General features: G+C 33.5%; 1 protein-coding gene across 1 annotated transcript in view; it reads right to left on the bottom strand.

The window, feature by feature from the left end:
* The window catches only part of RAPTOR1 (Regulatory-associated protein of TOR 1), an 85,440-nt gene that overhangs the window by 26,066 nt on the left and 46,910 nt on the right, over window positions 1-12,464 (bottom strand). The window contains exons 18-20 of the mRNA XM_090018906.1: window positions 2,192-2,316; window positions 1,936-2,081; window positions 1,718-1,819 (exon numbers count right to left, since the gene is read on the bottom strand). Of these exons, the coding sequence (XP_089875032.1) occupies window positions 1,718-1,819; window positions 1,936-2,081; window positions 2,192-2,316 (373 nt within the window). The remainder of the gene's footprint in view (window positions 1-1,717; window positions 1,820-1,935; window positions 2,082-2,191; window positions 2,317-12,464) is intronic.

The following is a 12,464-nucleotide window of genomic DNA, read 5'->3' as shown; positions in this document are numbered from 1 at the left end:
ACTTATACAGTTGTAGTCTAATTCCCATAAATTTTCAGGTGAAGAGTAGAGGTTATGAGCGACTGCGGGATGAGGCTTCGATCGAGATTTTGGATTTACTGTTCCAGGGATAGTGTGAGAAACTCTGATGTTATTATTTATTGATATTGAAATAAATGTTTTGGTTTTGCTACACCTGTAATGTTCTGGAATGCTTAACCCGATGGGATGACTTGTTTCTGCTGTATTGAAAAAAAAAATCCTCAAAATTTGGGTTAAGATTTCAAGGTGTTACACAATAGTTCATTTCTTGGCACATTAAACTTGTAATATATTGCTCAAGCCATGATCATAGTCACAAATATCGCTATCAGCTATTTCTCGCGATATTATTGGGTTGGTGATAAATCTCAGAAAAATCTCAGGGCTTAAAAAATATAAAAAATAACAAAAATAAGTAAGAAAATGTCATGTTTAGACAAAAATACATAAATAATAAAAGAAATAAGCAAAAATGTAAAAGAAAGAAGAAAAACATATTTAAAATGTAAAAAATAAATAAAAACAGTAAAACTAATTGATAATATCGTGATAATATCACGATATTTTACCTATATTATAGTTTGCTGAATTTACAATGATAATATCGATATTTTACCATGGCCAGATGAACACCTAGCACATACACAATTTAAGCATAAATTGAGAAAAGAAAATGCACCACTAAGTTGGGTAAGATACCAAACTCATGTTACCAATACATAATCAATAAAGTAAAAGCATGCCTAATTGATGGTATCTCTCGTACTAACATTAGCTATTACTACTCCAATGGTTAATATGGTCTCTCTCTGTTCAGGATACAAGGTAGACATAGCTGCAATAAGGTACAATTGTACATCGAGATTTGAAACATGGACACAGAACAAGCATAAAACATAGAGAAGAAAAGTTGAGCAAACTATTGAAAAACAAAAATGAGCATGTCCACGACAACTCCCCTTTAACCTTCAATACGAAAACAACAGACAAGAAAAAAGATCTTAGAAAATTTCCACGATTTTTTTACAAATATTAAAAAATTGTAAAATTTAGTTTCTCCATATTTTTCAAATAAGTTTCAGACTTCTTGGAGATATCCAATATTTCAGAATTGTTTTATGGACAAAAATAAGCTAGAAAAGAATGACAAAATCTTTAAATGCTATTCTTAGAAGGATATTGTTTAAATTTAGAAAATAAGACACTCTGGAACTGTACTGAAGGAATAAAGGCAATTTAGTTCTGCAGTCCTGGTGAAGAATGGAAGAATCAGAAAAAGAAAACAAGAGACAATTATGAAATCCAAGCATTTTATTTTTTCCCTTTTTCTCAAAGTTCTTAAAAAAGGAGCATAGTAATTATTTTTGAAAAGGTAGCGCAATCCAAATTTTCACACAAGGACCGGTTAACTCCTATGTAAGCTGTAACTCCACACTAATGTGTCATTACAGTTGAGAACTGCAAGGTCAATGACCGGTTAACTCAAATGACCATCTCTTTCTCATTGCTTCCTGGATTTAACACACAATGAAACCTCATGACTTATATAAAAGAGAGACAAGGATCTGATCAAGTCACTTATTACAATAGATTCAGGGATGTAGTCACACTTAAGATCAACAGTCGCTAATTGGAGAGAAGAGGATAAAAAGGAAAGAAGAAACCAGGACCTGAATAAGCAAAAGGTTGAACTTACCAATGCAGAGATGCTACTATCTGATAAAGAAGAAATTGCATTTATACGCTGCTCTTTGTCCAGGTCCCAAACCATAATGGAAGATATCTCCCCAGATGCATACTGGACATGAATCGATGCATTTTTAAGCCAAACAATACCAAAATATTTGCTAATCTATGCATCTCAAAATAAGTAACATGGTGATATTACGCAAGCAAACGAATAAGGATATTTACCAAGCAACCGGTAAGCTGCTGCCAATCAACAACAGCACTTACGCTCCGTGCACCAGGTCTATGGCCTTGAATGGAGGAGAAAGCTGTCACAAGCTTTTGTCTACCATTTTGAGTATAATCTTTCCATATACGAATATTCCCATCACCTGATCATAAATAGCAGCATTTATTTTCATAGGAAAAAGAATCATCGAGAAGTGGCTCATTTGAACCACTACAACCCTTTAACAAATATCATATTGGCAACAGGTCTTACATGAAGCAACAAGAAGCAAACTATCATCCAGCTCATTTAAAAGACAAAGTTTAGCAACTCCCTTCTCACGGAAATCATGGTTGTCAAAAGTATTTAGCAGCACAGTATCCTCATGGTTCCATACCCTGAAACAAATTACACATCAACTTCAAGCACAAGCTCCAAACAATAAAAGTATCAAATAAATAAATAAATATATATAACTACAAATGCAGCTTTCAATATTCAATGCTTAAATATCCCAATTTAGCATCTTTTTCAATGTATAAGCACATGGTAGTGTAAGTATTCCACAAAAAAGTTTACAAAATGATCATGATAGCTACATGACATTAAAGCATATATCTACACATGTAAAAGACTAACATGGCAAATGGCAAATTTCAAAAACTAGAGAATTTTTTTTCCAAATATCAGTAGGATATTAGTCAAGAATGAGCAGCAGCATCTTGTGTGTCAATAGATTGAAGCTAGCACCAAAAAATATAACCCAACGGCCAACGTACTCCTTCTACATATGGATTATGACAGCAAAATAGAAACAAGGAGCTGCTCATGCCATTTAGGCAACACAGTATTACTTACAGTAAGCATGAAAAAAAATGATGGAATTTTCAGTTGTTCATCATATACTATCTTGGTAGAGATGCCTGTGTCGTTTATGAGTTTAACCATCAAAGCATTACATTCACTCGTTGAACCAACTGACAATAAGAGTCCAACAAATGCGAAGTAATAAATGAAAGCTTAGACTTCATGATGTCCCATCGTTTATTCACTACATATCCAATGCTTTTACAATAAACAGATGTTCATGTGGTTTCACAGTACAAATGCTGCTCGAGAACTTCTAGGCACAGGGATATTGGTGGAACACAGCTATGATTATTAGAGAGGCCACTAACTTTATGATGAATTTTTTTGTCTTACAAGATGATGATTGGAACCAACACATCAAATTATGTAACATCATTGTCAAGGTCTCTTGCACCCAATTAGGGATCTAGGACTCAGCTGATTTTTGTAATTTTAAATTTCGAGCCAAAGGTAATAATTAATCTGAGAGAGAGAGAGAGACTGACTAGGGGCTCACTCGACTAATTTATTTGAGTTGTTACGTCAGTTTAAATTACTAACTCCCGGCATCATAAGTCATTGCATGTGAAATTCTATGGTACACTCTGACGTGAAGCTAGAAAAGGTGCTGGAGATCAATTCCTTAAAGGACATTTTAAAAACTTATGCAGAAGAGATTATCCACTCTGATTTTGTAATATCTCGTATTTTTCCATGATTTTTAATTTCAAAAAATATGAATTGTTAATTTAATATTTAGTTGAATAATAAATTCATGGGAAAATATCTTTAAATTTAGGTGATGTCTGTGGCCCAGAGCCCACTAACAAGACCAAAATGAGACAATTAAAGTTTGAGAAATTTTTTGTTTTTTAACCTTTAAATTCAAGCGAAAATCAAACAAAATTCAAGTTAAATTCAGAGGCAAAAATAAGGTATGTATACCATTAGATGTGTCTCGTAATTTTGAGAACGTTGGTGCCCTATTTTTCTGAAATTGAGTTGCAGCTGACCCAAAAATCACGTTTTTCAAAAATGACCCGCCTCTATTTTTGCCTTTTTCAGGTTTGGATCGGAACTGGATCCACTCTGTTTGATCCAAGTTAATATGAATATGGACCCAATCCAGGACCCATATTAACTAGGATTTGGTCCAGGTAAGATCTATATGGATCTTGGATATGAATTTGGATCTTGGATCCGGATCTAAATCTGAAATCCATATATGATCAATTTAAAACTTTAAAATCAAATTAAAATTTGAATTGGGTAGGTAGAGTTCTACTTGGAATAGAACTCTACTATAGAGAGAATTCCAAAGGAAGCAACACCCTCTAGAATATTCTTAGAATATAATATTAAATATTAAATAAATAATAAAATAAAAGTAATTAATAATAAAAAGGATTATCTAGAAGAGGTAGAGTTCTACTCGCTAATAGAGACCGGAGAGATATCAAGAGGGGACATCACCCTCTAGATAAGAAGCTAATTAAAAAATAAAATAAATAAGAGGACAACATAGTATAAAAAGGGGTAGTCTTCTCCTCTATATAGAAACTCGTGTTTCTAGAGAGAGAGGGAGAGAGTGGAGATAACCCCAAACTCGTTGGGGGGAGAGAGAGAAGGAAAAAAGGGAAAAGAAAGAAAAGAGAGAAAAAAAAAAGAAAGGAAGAAATCTAGTTTTCTTTCTACATCCGTCAATTTTTCGTTTTTCTTTCTACACTTCGATTTAAGGTACGAGTTTCTCTCTAGGTTCTTACGGGAAGAAATATGTTTAAATAAGGTTCATGCGTAAGTTTAGATGGAAAAGGAAAATTTAATTCAAAAATATGCATAAGAATATGTATTACATCACGATTTCATATATTTTTTATTTGATGTGAGCATGCCATCGATTTTTCCCTGTTTAAGCATATGTTAACCTATGTATCAACTCTCGATTTCTTCTTTTAGCCAAGCATGCTGAATATATATAAATGTATTATAACGAAGTATGCGAAAATGTAATTAAATAATGCTTAATGCATTTAGAAGGTACAACAATGGACAAACACAAAGTCACAATAGAGAAATAGAAAAAAAATCCACTAAGGGACAATACAAGAGGCCTTTAAAAAGCTACAAAAAAGTAAAAGAGCTTTATCGAATGAGAGCTCAAAAGCTTAAAAAATACAAGGTGAGAACCCCCTCTTTATACACAAAGAAGGAGTGCAAAAAGGAATGGAAAAGGGAACCATTGGGGGCTCCCACATAGTCGTTGAGAGCCCCCAATGACTATAGTGTGGGACCCCCAATGTAGGCAATAAAAAAGAAGACATAAAAATAAAAAAGGTACTACCTATTACAATAGTTGTTTCTAGAAACAATGATGTGAAATGACCAAACTACCCCTATCAGGCATTTTATACATAAATATGTGTGTGTTTGTTTGTGTGTGTGTGTGTTTATACATATATTTTAACATCCCCTCAAACTTTACGAGGAGATGATCGAAAGTTTACCAAGAAGAAAAATAAAACGAATAGCAAGAAGAGCTTTAGTGAAGAAGAATGACACATGATATTCTGATGTGACATATAGTCGTGTAACTGTTTCTCTCAGATATTCATCACGTACATAGTGACGGTCCATCTCTATATGATTTGGTGCGCTCATGGAAAATGTGATTACTAGCAATGTAAATTGCACTTTTGTTATCGCAGCATAACTTCGAAGGACCGAAGATGTCGACACCCATATCTTTCAGAAGACTTTGTAACCAAACGAGTTCCATGGTGGTAGTTGTCATAGCCCGGTATTCAGCTTCAGTAGAAGACAATGAGTCTTTTTGTTGCTTCTTGCATCTTCAAGTAATCAGAGAATCTCCTAAAAATACACAAAAGCCAATAGTTGAGCTTCTATCATTAGGGTTTCTTCCCCAATCAGCATCACTATAAGCAAGTAAATTTAATGAAGATGATGATGATAGAAATAGCCCTTTAGTGATGGTATTCTTGAGGTAGTGGACGATTCTGAGTACAACACTTATGTGAAGAGTTGCAGGAGCATGTTGAATCTGGCTAGTAGAGTGAACAGCATGAGTAATGTCTGGTCTGATAATGGTCAAATATGTGAGAGACCTAATGAGTTGTCTGAAGGGTGTGGGATATTCTAGAAGAGTCTCATTCTCCAATCCTAGTTTAGCATTGATCACTTAAGGAGTTTTCACCTTCTTATCATCTGAAATTCTAGACTTAGTACATATATATGCAACAAGTTTCATTTGAGATAGTATATATCTACGGGAAGAGTATGCAACTTCAATTCCTAAAAAATATCTCAAGAATCTTAAATCAAACATATCAAAATTATTTTTTAACATATTTTTAACATTCTGAAAACCAATTTGATCATTCCCTGTTATAATCATATCATCTACATTAAATAGGAGAATGACAATAGTAGGTCCTGCATTTTTCACAAAGAAAGTAGTGTCAGTATAACAAGAACGAAAACCCAAATTGGTTATGACATCATTAAATCTATCATATCATGCCTTAGGAGCCTGCTTAAGACCATATAATGCTTTTAAAAGTTTAAGAGTTTTTTTCTGTTCAATGTTAAATCCCAGCGAAGGATCCATATAAACTTCTTCATTTATGTTTCTATTAAAAAAGACGTTTTTAACATCCAATTGATATATAGGCCATTTTTTTATTGATGCCACAGTTATTAAGGTCCTAACACTAGTCATTCTAGCTACAAGTGCAAAGGTTTCCTCATAGTAAATATCATATTCTTGTGAATAGCCTTTAGCTACTAGTCTTGCTTTATATCGTTCTAAGGTTCCATCACTTTAGTTTTAATTTTAAAAAACCAACGGCATCCAATAGATTTCTTGTTGGAAGGAAAACTAATTATTTCTCAAGTGTTAGCTTTCTTAAGAGCATCTAATTCTACATTCATGGCTTCAATCCAATGTGGTATATTTTTTGCTTGATTATAATGTGCAGGCTCATGATGAGAGTGTAAGGCTATTAAGCAAGCCATGTAATTAGATGCTAGTGTTTCATAGGATACAAACCTATTTAAGGGAATGAATTCTCTAGTAGATCATCTAAAAGAGGCTTCTTCTAGAGACTCATTGTTTTGAGAGAATTTTTCTAACGCACTAATAGGTCTATTTTACTCACGCCGGGTATAAACTTTGTTTTTATCAACGATATCATCACCACTCGGTGATGTTCCAATATTAGAATGTTCATGATGTGTATCATCTATTACTTCAAAATGATTCAATGAATCATCATTAGCATCCATATCTTTCGTTGGAAAAAGATCATACAAAAACATATATTAAATTTTCTTTCTTATCAAGATTTTCAAAACCATTTTCATCTTCTAAGAAGGTTATATCTTTGAAAACATAAAGTTTGTTATTTTTAAAATCAAAGCATTTATATCCTTTTTCATTTTCACCGTATCCAAGGAAAACACATTCAATCGCTTTTGGAGATAACTTATCTCTTTTATGTAAAAGTACAAAGCATTTGCAACCGAAAATACGTAAGCGATTGAAACCGGGTGTCATGTTAAAAAGTTTTTCATAAGAACAAATGTTTTCCAATTTGGATGATGGCATACGATTTATTAAATAAGTGAAGGTTAAATTGACTTCCGCCGAAAAAAATTTAGGGATACTTTTAGAAATAAGTAATGTTCTAGTGTTTCTATAATATGCCTATGTTTTCTTTCCGCTAGTCCGTTTTGTTGAGGTGTTCTAGGACACGAACTTTGATGACAATTTTCATTTTGCTTAAGATAATTTTGAAAATCATTGGATAGATATTCTCCATCTAAATCGGATCTAATAATAGAGATATTACTTTGAAATTGATTTTTAATTTTTAAGCAAAATTCTTTAAAAAAATAGAAAACTTCCGATTTAAAATTAAGAAAATAAATTCATACACACCTAGTAAAGTCATCGATAAATGTTAAATAATATGAATAACCACCTTTAGATATAACCAGAGATGGACCCCATACATCCGAGTGCACAAATTCAAAAGGTCTTGTTGAAATAAATGTTCTAGTCGAAAATGGGATAGACTTTATTTTTTCAAAAATACAATCTTTACAATTTATATCTTTTTCTTTACAAAAAATGTTCTCAAAAGAAAAAAGATACATTTTTTAGTAGGTTGGATGTCTAAGTCTTTTATGTCAAGTTTCAAATACTTTTGTCTTGGACATAAGTACAAAATGAGTTTGAAGGAAGAGTCAAATGATCCATAAAGCAGAGGTCTCCCTTCATATGGCCATGCCCAATCCGCTTGCGGGACTGGAGATCCTGCACAAAGCAACCATTAGATGAGAATGAAATTTCACATCCATAATTAGCAATTTGGGAAACCGAAAAAAGATTTAGGTTTAATTTTGGAAGAACTCTTTTGAAACCAAAAAAAATTGAGAATTTTTGGGATCTAGAGTTCCTATACTCTTTCATTTTTTTAAAAGTTTCATTGGTCGTAGAGACACAATATTTTTTAATTGGTGCATACATCGGTTAATACATTTTCATGGGAGGTCATATGAAAAGATGCTCTGAAATCTAAAATCCAAGAATACGTACCAAGCGGTGATGTGGAGGCAATGACTGCACTCGATGTAGAGAATGTAGCCTTGAGAATTTGTTGAAGAGTCACGAAAATTTATCCAAGTGTTTCTTTAAGATCCCCACTCTTGCCTTCATCCTCCTTTTTTGTGGTTGATTCTTCAACGGAAGCAATCTTAGACTTGAAAGTTCCATTTAATTTGGGACAAATGGGTTTAATATGACCCGACTCATAACAATGATGACAAACAACCATTTATCTACCTCCATCATAGTTATTATTGTTGGTATAGTTACCTTGCCTTCCAAAGTGTCGGGGTTTGTATGTTTTAACATTGTTGCCGGGTTTAGACACGGTTAGGACCGCATCAACACTCTTACTCAGGCAAAGCCAAGTTTCTTCTTGAGTAATTTCGGCAATAGTATCTTCCATAGGAGGAAGACCGAATCTATGTAGAAGGGAGGATCTTACTTGTTCAAATTTGGGACGAAGCCCAAATAGAAATTGAAACAATCTTTCTTGTTCCATTTGCTTTTGCTTAAGTTTCATATCCTTAATGGCCACCCACTTAGGCTCTAAAAGTGCTAATTCATCCCATAGAGGATTTAAAGCACTAAATAATCTTAAATGCTCAAATCACCTTGTTTGGTGGTTCTTACTTTTTCTTGCAAAAAATAAGCTCTTGCAAGATCTTTTTGTATATACATACCCTTCATAAAGAACCAAGCCTTATTGACTCTACGAAATTTAGCTATATTAGCACATACCTCGAGTTCAACATTATTCATGAACCATGCAAGAATTTTTTACATGATTGCTCTCCTAATCTTCCACCTTTCTTTGATGTTATTCAATGGCCTTGAGGCGAGCATCTCCCAAGAGCCTTTTTTTAACCTCCTTTTATCTTGGTGAGCTTTAGTTGAGGTTCCGGAATAGAACCCATTACATAACCCCAAAGTTTCTTTCCTTTGAGATTATTCTCCATTGCGGATGCCCACGTCATGTAATTCTTGCCATTGAGTTTGAAGGTGAGATCAATCTTGGATTCCATTGTGCGAAGAGGAAGAGGGAGTGTTGTCACGATTTCAACTCCAAGAATCGTATGGCTTTGATGCCATGTAATGAAGTATGCGAAAATGTAATACAAGAATGCTTAATGCATTCACAAGGTCCAACAATGGAGAAGCACAAAGTCACAAGACAGACATAGAAAAAAAACCACTAAGGGACAATACAAGAGGACTTTAAAAGGCTACACATAAAAAAAGCAAAAGAGCTTTATTGAATGAGATCTCAAAAGCTTAAAGAATACAAGGGGAGAACCCCCTATTTATACACAAAGAAGGAGTGAAAAAGGGAATGGAAAAGGGAGCCATTAGAGGCTCTCACATGTAGGCGTTGGGAGCCCCCAACGGTCATATTTATGACCGTTGGGGGTTCCAATGACTATAGTGTGGGACCCCCAATGTAGGCAATAAAAAAGAAGAAAAATAAATAAAAAAAATAAAAGGTAAAACCTAAACTACCTATTACAATAGTTGTTTCTAGAAACAATGATGTGAAATAATCAAAATACTCCTATCGGGTATTTTATATATATATATATATATGTGTGTGTGTGTGTGTGTGTTGACCTTGATATTTGATGAATCTTGTTCTTGTTAAAAAAAAATAGATATGCATTGACAAGATCATATCTACCATATTGTGATGTTTGATCAATCTGATCATACTTGTCTACGTGTTGCGTGTGTGCAATCTGATCAAACTTGCTTATACATTACTTTTGATGCTGATCAGACTTGTTTTCACATTGTTTTGATATTTAATCGGATTAACTATGTGATTATTTTGATAACGGCTATCGGATTTGACTGTATGTTAAATTGATGACTGTTGTCAAATCTGATTTTTTATGTTATCTCGTTGACTGTTATCATATCTGAATACAGGCTATTTTGTTGACCCATATCAAATCTGATTCCAAGCTATCGGGATGACTTAACAATTTATGATTTGGTTATTTTGGTAATTGTATGCCGATGTCACTATATGTATTTTTGGTAGACTGTTATCAAATATGATTTTATCTTATACTGATAGCTGTTATAAAATCTGATTACACATGAATTCATTGACTGTTATCAGTTTTTTATTATGTAAATTTGATGATGGTATGCCGATTTGCCTATATGTCATGTTGGTCGACTGTTATCAAATTTGATTATGTTAATTTGATGATGGTCAGCCGATTGGACTACATGTCATGTTAGTGGACAGTTATCAAATTTGATTATGTTAATTTGATGATGGTCTGCAGATTTGCCTACATGTCATGTTGGTGAACTGTTATCAAATCCGATTGTGTTAATTTGATTGACTGTTTGCCGATCTGATCATATGTTATTTTTGTCTGACTGTTATCAAAACTAACAATATATTATTCTTGATGACTGTATCATATTTGATTTCATGTTATTTCTTGATTGTTATCAAATCTGATTTCATGTTATTATGTTGATTGCTATCAGATTTGATTATAAGTTATTTTTGTGGACTGTTATCAAATCTGATTTTATATTTGATGACAGTTATTAGATTTGACTATGTATTATCTTGATGAGTATTATAAAATCTGATTATATGTATTTTGAGGACTCTTATCGGATTTATCTATAGAATTAATTTGATGATTGTTATTAGTTTCGAACATGTGATAATTATTTCATTGACTATATCAGTCTTGGTTACACGTTATTCTCGATGACTGTTACCAGGCTTGACAAAGATGTTTTAGTGCTGATTGCAGATATGTTTGTATGTTATTTTTGAGAATTGGTTTCAGATCTGCCAACGTGCTTAGTGTGAGTAATCCTGATCAAATTTGGCATTATTTGTGCGCAAGCAATCTAATCAGAGTTGACACTGATTTCACTAGTAATCTGATCAGATTGCCAAGTGGTGCACTGTGTGCAATCTGATCAAATTTGATAGTGAGTGTGTAAGTGCATCCCAATCAGATGGGCCACGGACTTGTGTAGGTGCAATCTGATCAATTTTGGTAGCTTCTGTGCATGTGTAATCTAGTCAGGCTGCCAATGGAGGGGTGTTTGAGCAACCTGATCAGATTTGCCAATGATTGTTGATATGCAATCTGATCAGGTTTGCTATTGTGCCATGTATATATCTGAATAGTTTTGCTCTGTTCAAACCCGCATTCATGTTGATTCCAGGATTATGTATCTAATTATATATTTTGATTGGTTTTGTATGCTTATGCATCCGAATACCATGTTGCAAATGTGCATCTCATACGCATGGCATTCTGAAGTTATTTTGATGTTTGCATAATTATGATCATGTGCATGTTAGAGTGTTTATGCATGAAATTAATTATGAGAAAGTGTGTTGCAAGCATCTATGTGCATTTGTATGCAATTGGCTTTATGAGCATTCATGTGATGTGTTTGAATCGTGTTTGAATCTGCATTGTAGACATGTTTTGAATTGAAACAAGGTGTGTTGCATGTTCACTAAAATTTTGCAAAAGATACATAAATCACTTTGTGATGCTTTGGTAGTCAAATGTGAACCATTGTGAGCCGTGTGGGCCAAGAGTAGGTGTTGCTCCAATGTATTGATTTTATTTATGCATTGCAAAATGTATTTTTGAAAATTAATGATTTTCTTAAATTAATTGCATTGTTAAAATGTGGTGTGTCAGGGCTCGAAGTTAGTTTTGCATGAGGATTTGCAAAAAAGTTCTTTTGTAAAGAACTTGAAATTTTTTAAAAAGGTAAAAGTTAATACCTTTCTTGATGTCTCTTTCAGAGTATGAGAATCTTGAATAGCAGATTTGAAGAACCATGAGAATACTAAAACTCCACGTGCAATTGTGACCCTAAACCCGATATGGTGGTTCACCTTTCGGCGATAATTTTATGAAGATTTCAGTCACTTTGTCTGGGAGTGGTATTGTTAACTTAGGTGTAGTTTTGGTATATCAAGAAAGTGGCACCAATAGTAGAGGATTTTCATTGATATCCCAGCATTAAGTGAGGATTCCTAATATTCTGATGGAATGTGAGGATTCCTGA

The sequence above is a fragment of the Nuphar pumila genome, chromosome 10, assembly GCF_984573655.1.
Source record: "Nuphar pumila chromosome 10, dmNupPumi1.hap1.1, whole genome shotgun sequence".
NCBI lineage: Eukaryota > Viridiplantae > Streptophyta > Magnoliopsida > Nymphaeales > Nymphaeaceae > Nuphar > Nuphar pumila.
Note: the sequence above shows the minus strand (reverse complement) of the source record. Positions and strands in the feature narration are given on the sequence as shown.